The following is a 14133-nucleotide window of genomic DNA, read 5'->3' on the forward strand; positions in this document are numbered from 1 at the left end:
GGAATAAAAACGCTTTGATGCCCATAGCAACCATTCTGTAAAAATGAAAGACGAGCTCTGATTGGTTGCTATTATGGGCCCCTGTCTTGCTGCCCTCATTGGGTTTCCTGTGTACGGATTAGATGTGGATATCACGTGTACACCTCCCGGCTACTGACGCAGCTAATATGGCGATATGACATCTCTCCACTAAAGTCAAACAAGTCGCTGTCACCATGGTGATCAGCCAACGCTTCTCAACCAATCACCGCTTACAGGGGAGGGGCTTGGACGTGCACGTCGTCGTACTAATAAAGCACGTTGACGCCGAGCACGCACGGTTTCCAAGATGGCGGTGACCAATGAAGGTGTTGGTGTGGCCGGTATAAAGAAGGGGCACCTGGGCATCCCCGAGGCCGTGTTTGTGGTAGGCTCGCCGGCTGGCTCCGTACACGGGCTGAGGGCTGTAGGAGCTGGCGGCCAGTAGTTGTGAGGCGGGATACTGCTGGGACGCGGCTGTCTTTGTGCCTAGGTGGCCGCATGCATACATGGCAGCGTATAGGGAAGCTGCTCCGCCCTGCACCGTACACGTGCGGCCCCGGTAACTGCGGCTAGCGGTGACGCAGGGTGGGCTGACACTGGCATATCCACCAAATACAACACATATACTGTACGCAGCGACCCCATCACCCACAATGGCATCTGATAGCGCAGTATGACTCCCCTGACCCGCCGTAGCCATCACCTGAGTGTCTCTGACTGACAGCAGTTTCTCTTGATCTTCCCATACACATATGTCTTGCATAGCCAAGGGATGAACAAAAGGCTCTGACAGTGGCTTATCTCTCCTAGAACAATGGGCTCAAGCAGTTGATCTTGGAGGGAAAGTAGGGTTGGGTAGGTTGGATTTTATCTGTCAGGGAAGAGTGTCAGCCAGACCCAGACTAAACATTTGATCTGCCCATCCTCCCAGATGTGACAGCTGAAGCTTCTGATGACTGGCATGTGCTGGTAGCCACAACTTGGCATATGTTCTAATCAATGGGTGACTAGTTAGTAGATGGTTGGGCAGAGCTAAGGCTGGGTCCTCACCATGTCGTCTTGTGTGTGAACTGCCGCCCAGTTTCTTCACACCGATGCCGGTCGTTTTGGGGTGAACTGGCCTGCCCTGGGGTCACTGACTTCTAGTCTGACAAACCCCCTCACAAAGAGGAGGGGGTTTTGTCTCACTGGGGGCAGGTGGGCTTGTGCCCCCGAAAAGACCGGCGCTGCGTTTGGGAGCTGGTTAAAAAAAAAGGACCGTGCCACTGGCGACCCATTAAGCCAGGGGTGGGGAACCTTTTCCATGTCGAGGGCCGGTCGGGCATTAATAAAATCATTCGAGGGCCACATACCGTGTGCGGCAGTTAGTAGCGTGGGTTTGCAGCACCCGGGGCAAGGCAAAGTATTGTTCCCCTAGTGCCCCTGCTATTGTAGTTAACCCCCAGTGATGCCCCTGCTATTGTAGTTAACCCCCCCAGTGATGCCCCTTGTAGTCTAGTTAACCCCCAGTGATGCCCCTGCTATTGTAGTTAACCCCCCCAGTGATGCCCCTTGTAGTCTAGTTAACCCCCATCAGTCATGTCCCAGGTGGCCTAGTTAACCCCCATCAGGCATGTCCCTGGTGGCCTAGTTAACCCCCATCAGGCATGTCCCTGGTGGCCTAGTTAACCCCCATCAGGCATGTCCCTGGTGGCCTAGTTAACCCCCATCAGGCATGTCCCTGGTGGCCTAGTTAACCCCCATCAGGCATGTCCCTGGTGGCCTAGTTAACCCCCATCAGGCATGTCCCTGGTGGCCTAGTTAACCCCCATCAGGCATGTCCCTGGTGGCCTAGTTAACCCCCATCAGGCATGTCCCTGGTGGCCTAGTTAACCCCCATCAGGCATGTCCCTGGTGGCCTAGTTAACCCCCATCAGGCATGTCCCTGGTGGCCTAGTTAACCCCCATCAGGCATGTCCCTGGTGGCCTAGTTAACCCCCATCAGGCATGTCCCTGGTGGCCTAGTTAACCCCCATCAGGCATGTCCCTGGTGGCCTAGTTAACCCCCATCAGGCATGTCCCTGGTGGCCTAGTTAACCCCCATCAGGCATGTCCCTGGTGGCCTAGTTAACCCCCATCAGGCATGTCCCTGGTGGCCTAGTTAACCCCCATCAGGCATGTCCCTGGTGGCCTAGTTAACCCCCATCAGGCATGTCCCTGGTGGCCTAGTTAACCCCCATCAGGCATGTCCCTGGTGGCCTAGTTAACCCCCATCAGGCATGTCCCTGGTGGCCTAGTTAACCCCCATCAGGCATGTCCCTGGTGGCCTAGTTAACCCCCATCAGGCATGTCCCTGGTGGCCTAGTTAACCCCCATCAGGCATGTCCCTGGTGGCCTAGTTAACCCCCATCAGGCATGTCCCTGGTGGCCTAGTTAACCCCCATCAGGCATGTCCCTGGTGGCCTAGTTAACCCCCATCAGGCATGTCCCTGGTGGCCTAGTTAACCCCCATCAGGCATGTCCCTGGTGGCCTAGTTAACCCCCATCAGGCATGTCCCTGGTGGCCTAGTTAACCCCCATCAGGCATGTCCCTGGTGGCCTAGTTAACCCCCATCAGGCATGTCCCTGGTGGCCTAGTTAACCCCCATCAGGCATGTCCCTGGTGGCCTAGTTAACCCCCATCAGGCATGTCCCTGGTGGCCTAGTTAACCCCCATCAGGCATGTCCCTGGTGGCCTAGTTAACCCCCATCAGGCATGTCCCTGGTGGCCTAGTTAACCCCCATCAGGCATGTCCCTGGTGGCCTAGTTAACCCCCATCAGGCATGTCCCTGGTGGCCTAGTTAACCCCCATCAGGCATGTCCCTGGTGGCCTAGTTAACCCCCATCAGGCATGTCCCTGGTGGCCTAGTTAACCCCCATCAGGCATGTCCCTGGTGGCCTAGTTAACCCTCCATCAGGCATATCCCTGGTGGCCTATTTAACCCTCCATCAGGCTTATCCCTGGTGGCCTATTTAACCCTCCATCAGGCATATCCCTGGTGGCCTATTTAACCCTCCATCAGGCTTATCCCTGGTGGCCTATTTAACCCTCCATCAGGCATATCCCTGGTGGCCTATTTAACCCTCCATCAGGCTTATCCCTGGTGGCCTATTTAACCCTCCATCAGGCATATCCCTGGTGGCCTATTTAACCCTCCATCAGGCATATCCCTGGTGGCCTAGTTAACCCCCATCAGTCATGTCCCTGGTGGCCTAGTTAACCCCCAAATAAAGAAAATAAACATCCCACTCACCTTGCCTTCGTTCCCACGCTGCCCATGTCCCAGGTCCTCTGTGCCGGTCTTTCTCCTGCAGGCGTCGCGCGATGAAATGACGTCATCGCGCGCGGCCCGCAGGAGACTGAAGACACGCGCCGCTCTGCTGGGGAAGAAGCCGTCACAGACAGCATCCTCCTGTGTCCGGCAGCTGACACCGGAGGATGCTGTGTGCGCCGGTTCCTTCCTCCTCCAGAGCGGCGCGCATCACAGGGGAGCTGCGGGCCGCATCAGGAGGTCTCAGGGGCCGGATGCGGCCCGCGGGCCGGAGGTTCCCCACCCCTGCATTAAGCTATAAAAGCCATAGCGATATACTTGGTGGTACATTCACTTTAAAAGGAAATCAGTCAATAGTGTAATGCTGTTGGCAGCTCCTAATAGAGCTGCTAAAGCTGCTCTCAACATACTTGGTGTGCCATCCTACTGTAGGGTATATAGGAGAAAACATTGTTTTATTCCGGCGCACACTGAAGGAAAAGTGGTGGGAACTAGTCACCTGGGCGGAGCCAGCCTGTAACTAGTCATTGCTCTAACAGGCCTCTTTGCCTGTCAATTATGCCTGCAGGGAGACATGACTAGTTATGGGTCAGCTCCACCTAGATGACTGGTTCCTACCTCCCTGCAGCTTGTGCTGGAATAAAACATTTTCTCCTATACACCATCTAGGAACGCACACCAAGTTTAGTAAGAGCACACTTCATTCAGCAGCTTCATTAAGCTTTGCTAACAGGGCTGTGGAGTCGGAGCTAGTTTTGGCTGGAGTTGGAAAAAATGTTCCGACTCCAGCTTTAAAAAAAATCTTATAAAATTCATATCAAAACTCAATTCTAAATTGTTCTAAGTTTTGCTCATCAATACATATTGTGAGCAACTTTCTAATAGGACACCGGCCCTATTAGATGAGGGTGGTCGGGGAAAAGTTGTCAGTCACTATTTGGCAGTTTGTTTCTGAGCTGGAAGAGTCCATTGTGTGGGGGGGAGATCTGTGCTGTTCTCTTCCTGGATGCCTGTATACGAGCAGCAGTGTAATATGGAGATATCATGTGTAATATAGAGGAGGAGAAGACGTAAGTAGTGCAGCAGTAACCTCTGTCCTCATTGTGGTGTTTTTTTTTCAGTGTTCTATGGCTGCAGCAGGCTGCATGTGCGTGTGTGTGCTATGGCTGCAGCAGGCTGCGTGTGTGCGTGTGTGTGCGCTATGGCTGCAGCAGGCTGTGTGTGTGCGCTATGGCTGCAGCAGGCTGCATGTGTGTGTGCGCGCTATGGCTGCAGCAGGCTGCATGTGCGTGCGCGCTATGGCTGCAGCAGGCTGCATGTGCGTGTGTGCTATGGCTGCAGCAGGCTGCATGTGCGTGTGTGCGCTATGGCTGCAGCAGGCTGCGTGCGTGTGTATGCTATGGCTGCAGCAGGCTGCATGCGTGTGTATCCTATGGCTGCAGCAGGCTGCGTGCGTGTGTATGCTATGGCTGCAGCAAGCTGTGTGTATGCTATGGCTGCAGCAGGCTGCGTGCGTGTGTATCCTATGGCTGCAGCAGGCTGCGTGCGTGTGTATCCTATGGCTGCAGCAGGCTGCGTGCGTGTGTATCCTATGGCTGCAGCAGGCTGCGTGCGTGTGTATCCTATGGCTGCAGCAGGCTGCGTGCGTGTGTATCCTATGGCTGCAGCAGGCTGCGTGCGTGTGTATCCTATGGCTGCAGCAGGCTGCTGCGTGCGTGTGTATCCTATGGCTGCAGCACGCTGCTGCGTGCGTGTGTATCCTATGGCTGCAGCAGGCTGCTGCGTGCGTGTGTATCCTATGGCTGCAGCAGGCTGCGTGCGTGTGTATCCTATGGCTGCAGCAGGCTGCGTGCGTGTGTATCCTATGGCTGCAGCAGGCTGCGTGCGTGTGTATGCTATGGCTGCAGCAGGCTGCGTGTGTATGCTATGGCTGCAGCAGGCTGCGTGTGTGCATGCTATGGCGTGCCCCCATGCCCACAGTGACCCCTCAATATCACTATGTGTGACCCCTGCCCCCCCCTCCTATATCACTATGGCTGACCTCTATATTACAGGTATCTGGCATTGTTAGCAGTGTTTCTGTGTGTATGGTGAATATTTAGTTAGAAGCTAAAAGACCACCTGCTCCATCTAGTCTAGTGAGTTGTTCAGGACATGGAGGCTGGAGACTGGCTGCATCCACTGCACGCAGAGGAGAAGCTGCTTTATATCTTTCCTTATTACTTCAGAAGTCACCCCAGGATCATGTAGGACATTAGGGAGAAGCTGCTGAGCTAATGTGATAAATAACTCCCCTGGTATATGACCGGCCATTTATGAAGGGGCAGGAGTCTGAGTCGGTCCTGATAAAATTCAGGAGTCTGAGTCGGAGCTGTGGCTTACCGACTTCACAGCCCTGGTTGCTAACAGTGTTCTAGTAGTGATTGGTTCCCTTTAAAGTGAATCGGCTGCAATTTGGGTACCAAGCTGCTGATGCTGTGTTGATATGGCTGTCTCCCACTCCTAATCAGTGTTTTTTGTTTTGTTTTTTTTGTTTTTTACTGGATTGCTGTCTAGAACCACTAACAGGGAGAATGTTGATAAGCATTGCTCATTCTGCTTAGAGCAAAAATTATCAGCAGGTACATTCCACTAATATGAATATGCAGTAGATGGTGGGGAGGCTTGCTCTGTATCAATAGGGCTCTTTGTGCGTCAGCACTGGATCAGAGCGGGGCACCAGCGTTTAGACAGCCCTGCAGGTCCTGACATGTACGTGTCGCCCCTTACTACTCCTACAGTATGTAAAACGATATTACGTATTTGCAAAAAAATAACAAAAAAGGGCACTTGGTGTCCTCGTCCTGATGTTAGCTGAGAGCCAATAGAGAACTATGAAATGCAAAATCCACGTGATTTATTTTTTATTTTTTCCCAGGATACTTTTGTAGTTTTGTGCTCCTGGGCAGTTACGCAAAATCACAACATGCTTTGCATTTAGTTGTTGTTGTTTAATAGTGGCTGTTTTCCTCCTGTAATTTTCTGTAGGTTGGGGGAAAAATACTGTGGCCCAGGCTTATCAAAGGGTGTAAACTGTCCACAGAAACCAGTTGCAGCTAGCTTTCACTTTACAAAAGCTAAAAGCTGAGCTGTGATTGGTTGTTATGGGAAGTTTCTTAACATGGTAAACAACAAATAAAAAAAGCCTATACTAATACACACTAAAGTAAAAAGCGCGCCCCCCCCCCCCCCAAAAGAAAAAAAAAAACACAAAACCTACTTTTGAGCATTAAGCCCCCCCAAAAAATGCAAAATTTGCAAAATAAGTGTGTTAAAACGCAAGCTTGTGGGGCACCCAGCAGTTCCATACACCGCTTTATTTAGGACCGGACTACAGACCTGCTGGGAGTTTGAGAGTATCCTGCTGTGCCATCCCAATGAGAGGTATCCTTTAGTGCAGCTTTAGGTAATAATAGAACAGCAGGTAATATTATTTGTGGGTTTCTTGTAGGAAGATGTGGATTCCTTTATGAAGAAACCTGGCAATGAGACGGCTGATATAGTACTCAAGAGGCTAGATGAACAGTACCAGAAGTATAAGTTTATGGAATTAAATCTCTCTCAGAAGAAAAGGAGGTAAGTGTTCGTATATGATATGCAATGTCTTGTATGCTTGTGATTGCAACATAAACATTATTTCTCATTTATTTATTTTTTTGGTAGGCTAAAAAGCCAGATCCCGGAAATTAAACAGACATTAGAAATTCTAAAGCATATGCAGAAGAAAAAGGTATTGGTAAATGGCTTCTTGGTGTCTCATACTGTGTTTCCTGTACAGTACCTAAAGTGAGAGATTTTACAGTGTTACCAAAGTGCTTAGCTACATTTGGCCGCCTTTGATCTCCACTCAGGGTACATAGAATAGGTGGATGCAGTCCTGGGAGTAGTTTCCCAGGACTGCATCCAACTTTTCCAGGTACCTGGCATGGAGCAGAGATCAGAGACAGCCGGCTGACAAGCTGATGGCCGAGTGTAGCAAAGCGCTTTGGTGACACTGTAAATTCGTTCATCTCTACCTCAAGTGTACCAGTCATTTTTAAAGCCTAATGATTCCCGATTGGCGTACTGACGCTCCTGCAGTCAGAAGTTTGGATAACTATGGATACGACCACTTCTTGTCGATTCTGTTCACACGCCATATTCTGATACAAAAGAGCTTGTGCATGAAACTGCCATGGTGTAGTTGTATCTATAGTTACCTGAATTTCTGTCAGCAGGAGCAATTGCATGTAGGTCAGGTGAGGAGTTATCATGACAAGTACATTTAAACTTTTGACATGTCATAGTAACAAGCGGAGACCCCCATCAGTCTGTAAAATGAAGGGGCAGTAGTGCACAACCGAACACAGCCTGTATGTCTCTGATTTAGCTTGGCAGTTCTCGGAGTAAAGTGTGCTGTGTATGGATTTATTAAGTCATGTGTCTTTCAGTTAAAGGGGTATTCCAGGGAAAATCAATAATTTAGCAAAGGAAAGGGTTAACCAAGGTTAACACTTTCCTAATATACTTACCTGTTGTTTTTTGGCCCCCCAAGGAGATCTCCGGTCCGGTCACGTGATCTTGCGGCTCGGATCCTCTTCTCCTTCCGGTTTGGTGACGTCACCCGGCCGGCGTCGCTCTCCGTCTCATTAGCAGCAGAGCACTGAACCCTGACTGGCTTGGTAGCGTGTAGCCAATCAGGGTTCAGTGCTCTGCATCCCCACACGCTTCAGAGTGGGGGTCCCCTGAGGCTGCAGTAAATTATCAGGGGTCGTCGGGCTCAGTGCCGGTCACCAGTTACATGGGCCGGCACTGCACTACAGCAGGTGATCACTCCGCAACAACCCCCCCCCCACCTTGTCAGCGATGCCGATCGAGTCCCGGGAGGGGATGCGGCGGGCGGCATTACTTCATTCATAGCTACCAGACACCCGGCTGCCCGCCGCATCCCCTCCCCCCAGGGATTCAGGGTCGGCATCAGTGGGGAAGTAATGTGTATCGGCTGCTGATCCCGGCCCCCCCTCCCTGTGTCCCTGTCAGAGATCACTCACCCCCACCCCCCGGAGCGTGCTGCTGGCCCCGATCTCTGCACTGGTCTCAGGCACCTGTACTCAGCTGACAGGCGCTGTGTACGGAGCAAGAAATCTTTCCTGCCTCACTCACACAGAGCCTGTCAGCTACTGAGTACAGGTGCTTGAGACCAGTGCAGAGATCGGGGCCAGCAGCACGCTCCGGGGGGTGGGGGTGAGTGATCTCTGACAGGGACACAGGGAGGAGGGGGGAAGTCCTGCAAAGTAATAAGTATTTGCTGCTGATCCGAGCTGCAAGATCACGTGACCGGACCGGAGATCTCCTTGGGGGGCCAAAAAACAACAGGTAAGTATATTAGGAAAGTGTTAACCTTGGTTAACCCTTTCCTTTGCTAAATTATTGATTTTCCCTGGAATACCCCTTTAAGCTTGGTGCACACTGGAGGGGAGTTCTGCATAGCCTGTTAAAAATGAATGAGCACAGTGCTCTCATGGTGCGCCTCTACTCCTTTATTTTAGTAAATGATGGGGATTCTGGCAACAAGAGCTTTTTTTTTTTTTTTTTTTTTTTTTTAATTATAATTTTTTCCTTACAGATCTACTGTCATGGTATAGTGATACTTTTTATATTGGCATGTATAAGATAAAGTATGTGTTGGGTGTTTAGAATTGCATATACAGAGTTGCTTGCTTCCTTGTAAAAAAGGGGAAGATGTCAGTCTCTTTCGGAGGAGTGTCACCCATACTTGGATTTGACTAATGCTCCTTTTACACTGACTGTCATTAGGCAGCAACTGCCAATAATCTGCCCATGTAAAAGGATCAGCTGTGTGACCACATAATAGATTGAGCCTTGTAATGCTGCGTTTACACGGAACGATTATCGTGCGAATTTGCACGATAACGGTCGAATTCGAACGATAATCGTACGTGTGAACGATCAACGATTGATCTTTCAGCAGGTTCTCAAATCGTTGATCGTTCGTAAAAAATTCGCAGATCGTTCCATGTGAACAGTCGTTCGCCGATTTAACCAATGTGTGAGATAAGCTTTAAGCGATCGCAAAACGAATTTCCGTACGATATATCATACCGTCTAAACGCTGATCATTATGAAAAAAAAACGTTACTCTTGACATCGTTAATCGTACGATTGGGCGACTAACTCAATGATGTGCGTATTTGTGAAAAATGTTTCATTTTGCAGAATACTACTGAACCGATGGAAACAAGGTTTTTGTTGGCGGATAATCTGTATTGTAAAGCATCAGTGCCACCAACAGACAAGGTCTGCCTGTGGCTTGGGGTAAGTGTATTTTAATGTATTAACACAAGATGTTGGACTTTATATCATAAGTAGGTAAAAGCTGTAAGTATAATCATTTGTGTGGTGGTGTTTAGATTCTACATGCTGCCAATATTCTGCTTGTTATTATATTGACCAGAGGATGCCTATGCACTGGCTTTGGACGCATGTGCCTTTTCTTGATAAGAGGGTACACCTCACTGTATAGCGACACTAAACCAGTCAAACAAAAACAAGCTAATGAATTTGAGTCCCAAAATAAAGTGACAGGTTCACATGACGAAGAAATAATTCTAATCACTAGTCAGACCACACATAGGTTATGGTGTACAGTTTTGGACACTAGTGCACAAAGACTGAGTAGGGGTGAGAAGCATATGTAAATGAGGGGGGACTCTGATCTCTCCCAAAAGCTTTGTCTAGAACTGTAGCAATAGGTGGGTATCCACCTAAGGGGAAAATGTTTCTACATTACTATAGAAGTGTAGCACTGGTCATGGTGAACTATTGCTGGGCTCGCACTGCCATTTTGGAGACAAACGTTTTTTTGGGGGGTTTCCTCCTGTAAATATCTCACATTTGATTACATAATAACGTGTATGTTTTGTACTCAAATTCTTGCCGTTTTTAAAGTATATTTTAACACTTTCCTTGATTTGTAGGCCAATGTAATGCTGGAGTATGACATTGATGAAGCCCAGGCTTTACTTGAGAAGAATTTGTCTACAGCCACAAGAAATCTTGAATCCACAGAAGAGGACCTTGACTTCTTGCGGGACCAGTTCACCACCACTGAAGTCAGTATCCTTTTCAAAGTGTTGACAAACCGCTGAAGGTTTAGCTGGGTCAGTAGCATGCCATTAACAAACCATATTGCCTCAGGAAGCAGTTGTATGAATGCAATGTAGATGGAGACCAAATTATTGATCTGCGATACAATTACTAAACAATAAAACTCTTTGAGAAAATTCTCAGTATTTAGAAGGTTCAAGTAATAAAAATGAGGCATCCAAGAAGCAAAAACTACAGAGCCATAAGTTAAAAACTGTTAACCACGGGGCACTGTATCTTATGAAGTAGTGGATAGAGGTAAGGGTCCATTAACACAGAAAGATTATCTGCCAAAGATTTGAAGCCAAAGCCAGAAACAGACCATAAACAGAGATCAGGTCATAAAGGAAAGCCTGAGATTTCTCCTCTTTTCAAATCCATTCCTGGCTTTGGCTTTAAATCTTTGGCATGTAATCTTTCTGTGTAAATGGACCCTAAGAGAGATCATACATCTGGGTCCTGAGGATATCAATAAAATGCAAAACATGAAATGGTAAGTGAGATTCAGTGGGTGACAGTGTTGTCAATCATGTCTGTCAGTGTGGAAGCTGCATATTAAAATGTGAAATCAAGGGAAATGGTAAAGTAGCAGACTGAATGAGCTCTGGGGTGGTGCACTAACAGAAGTCTACAAATGCAGGCAAAGAAGGGAAAAACTGTGACACCCAATGTAAAATGAAACCTGATCGTAACCAGCAATGAAAACTTTCCACAGCGCACTCCTTGCATAGTGTAACTTTATTTATAAAATTGAGTTCATGGACAATGAAAGGCAACAATTGTTTTGCCTGTTTTCTAAAATTAGACTATGCAAGCGTTGTGGATCGTAGTCTTTGCTGTTTATTTTTAGATGGACTGTGTTCGCGCCACTGCGTTATTTCCAGGGTCCAACTGCACACATCAGTTTATGGTTTTCTAGCAAGTGCAAACTCCTTTACCTGCTATTGCATTAAAATATGGTAGCAGGTTGGGAACCGCAGTACCCAGGCAGATGGAGCAACAGCTTTGTTTCCTGACTTGCTACCATATTTAAATAAAATCCAATGTTGCTCTACACACACGAGCTCGTGGGTGCCACAGTTGTTCGTTCTTTACATGCCTTCAGTAATTATGTAGTTTTGCTATACTGTCATTATTGTAGACAATCCGATAGAAGAAATCAATCACAGCGCTCCCCAAATGCTGCTTTTCTTACTTTATTGTAAGAATTCATAAAATAGAATGTGCAAGGGGGAGTAAACCATACACAGGTACTGCAATTCTCTACTTCTATCATATTGTCTATGGTTATAGCCATGTTTGCTGTGTCACTGAGCTCAACCATTGGATGCCATTTTTATGACTCTGGTAGATATGCTTGCTGCCCCACGAGTCCAGATGTAGTGCCGAGTTCTTGCCTCTTGTTTCACATTCTTGTGACACATTCAGCAGTGCAGTAAAGCTGGTCTCTGTTATGACATACCATTTATGTGCCCTTCTACACAGCAGAGCTGAAAGTGTTGCAGTAACCAGAAAATATCAGTTTGTGTTAATAGAATTATGTATTTAAGTGTTCATTACTTTTTTTGCTTGTTTCTTTAACACATACTCCAGATATGGCTAGGGTTTATAACTGGGATGTAAAAAGAAGAAACAAGGATGATGTCTCCAAAAGCAAAGCATAGCTGTGCCTCTTTTAACTATTTCCAGACACAGATTGTTTTAGACAAACCCCCAGTTTTCATTTGGGCACTCGGGATGGACAATAAATGTGGCCCTGCCTCGCCCTCCCTGTCACTCTCCCTTTAAGCAGGCACTTTTTCTTCCTCTTTATTTATTCATATAGTCCCATGCATGCATGCCCCTTGGTATATGGCGGTTTAAAAACAGAAGGACAATAATTATCTCCCCACTTAGTAAATTAGGTCTGAGTAATAATGTATGTGATAATGTGTAGGAAGGTATCAGCACGCGTTTGTATACTATACACTTGGAGAGCGTTAATAAATCCACTAAGTGCCGTCTGGTTTGCTTGACTTGAATAACTTTGTTACAATACAGGCCTTACATGGTTTGTTTTCAGTGTGATGTGAACAGAAACCATATTCTAAGTGGCCGTGGGAGGCAAACTGTTTACATAAACGTAGTAATGTGATTTGTCGATGGCTGCTGGAGACTATATTCTTTTTTTATGTAATGCATACAAATTATGCTCTCAAGCACTGAAGTATGGGTAAGGTGTACATAGCATTTTCCCTTTTACAAAGTCACTGTTTTTTTTAAGCTAAAATTGTCCGTGAATATGCTTGCCTTTTTGTATGCTCTGCAAGTATCACTATCAAGGCTTTAAAAAAATTATATATATCTATATCTCGAGAGATCCTTGTTCCCACAAGCCCTGACTCCTGTTTGTCCTCACATTTTACCAGAGCAGCCTGAATACTTAAAATGGCGTTCCTATCTCCATAAATGATCCTGTATCCTCATATAGGGGATGACAAGCTGATTTGTGAGGGTTTGACCCATTTATTCAGTATTCGGAGGACAATTTTCCTCCAGTCTGCTTGTTATACTCTATCCTGGGGGTAAGGGATAAGCTTTGGAGATGAGAATATCCCTTTAAGCTTTATTCTTGAAAAGTCTTCCACCAAGCTTTCATCTGTTTTCATGTATTCAGTTCCATTGGCAATGTCAATGTATTTTAGCCCAAAATGATAAAAGAATTTGTTGCACACAAGTATATTGTTTGTGATTATTCATAATTGCATTGTCGCTTTAGTTATGGTGGACTGTATAGTTCAGAGCAAGAAAATGTTGCACTAGCTATGCATTAAAGGGGAACTCCAGGGTGAGGTTAAAAAAAAATAAACTAGCTGCAGAAGCATATAGCATTGCTTACCTGTCTAACCCAGTTCTGAAACTACCAAAAATTCATTTGTTTTGGGGGGTCTTTGTTCTGTATTGTGTTTCTGTACTTCCTGGTTGAGCAGTTGTACACAGTACTACAGGTTCCAGAATACATTGCTTTCCCTCAGCTGTTCATCACAGTCCTCCACCCTGCTCATTCCTCCTCCAAATCTGTTGCAGAACATCTAGGCTGTGTTCACACATTGCAGTTTCATTGTGTTACTGAATTATTTGCAGTACTTTATCATTTCATTGTGTTCCCAGTAGTTTATCCAATATTATCTTACATGGGATAAACGGTTTATGCCTCGTTCTTTGTCCAGGTGGGATTGGCAGTGCCGGCTCTGATCCTCTGTGCTGTTAAAGGGAACCAATCAGCAGGAAAACGCATATAAAGCTTAAAGATATGCAAATTACCTGAGGTAGTCATCAAGGCTGTGTGCAAGTAGCAGGTAGTCACGGTCCCCTGGGCGTTCTATCACTGTAATCACGACCCTCTGGGCGTGATTCAAATGGCCAAGTAGCTGTGACGTCACTCGGGAGCGCGCCGTGCCCAATGTCGGCGCGCCTATGTTCTGACGCCGCTGTTCATGGGCAGTACAGCAGCTTCCATTCCGGCTGTACTGCGCCTGTGCAGAATAGCCTCGAGCTCAGTGTGAGCCGGAGTTCGAGGCTATTCTGCACAGACTCAGTACAGCCGGAATGGAAGCAGCTGTACCACGCACGGCGGCGTCCGGCATCAGAATGTAG

General features: G+C 47.4%; 1 protein-coding gene across 3 annotated transcripts; it reads left to right on the plus strand.

Annotated features, from left to right (window-relative positions):
- The first annotated feature begins 282 nt into the window (after positions 1-282).
- Positions 283-13213, plus strand: VBP1 (VHL binding protein 1). Of its 3 annotated transcripts, none has more exons than XM_069985893.1 (6): positions 283-406; positions 6803-6927; positions 7015-7087; positions 9568-9666; positions 10329-10467; positions 12091-13213. In XM_069985893.1, the coding sequence occupies exons 1-6, from the start codon at positions 329-331 to the stop codon at positions 12159-12161; spliced, it is 585 nt and encodes a 194-aa protein (XP_069841994.1). In that variant the 5' UTR covers positions 283-328; the 3' UTR covers positions 12162-13213. The 3 variants fall into 3 exon arrangements, with proteins under 3 accessions (XP_069841994.1, XP_069841995.1, XP_069841996.1); XM_069985894.1 differs by having other exon boundaries at positions 289-406; positions 7015-7081; XM_069985895.1 differs by lacking the exon at positions 283-406 and adding an exon at positions 488-580.
- The last annotated feature ends 920 nt before the right edge of the window (positions 13214-14133 follow it).

The sequence above is a fragment of the Dendropsophus ebraccatus genome, chromosome 10 (genome assembly GCF_027789765.1).
Source record: "Dendropsophus ebraccatus isolate aDenEbr1 chromosome 10, aDenEbr1.pat, whole genome shotgun sequence".
Classification (NCBI taxonomy): domain Eukaryota; kingdom Metazoa; phylum Chordata; class Amphibia; order Anura; family Hylidae; genus Dendropsophus; species Dendropsophus ebraccatus.

Coding starts and splice junctions, on each gene's coding strand:
- VBP1 (XM_069985893.1), top strand. CDS start 329: ATGGCGGTGACCAATGAAGGTGTTGGTGTGGCCGGTATAAAGAAGGGG. Junction 7,088..9,567: donor TGCAGAAGAAAAAGGTATTG/GTAAATGGCTTC, acceptor TTCATTTTGCAG/AATACTACTGAACCGATGGA. Junction 9,667..10,328: donor AGGTCTGCCTGTGGCTTGGG/GTAAGTGTATTT, acceptor CTTGATTTGTAG/GCCAATGTAATGCTGGAGTA.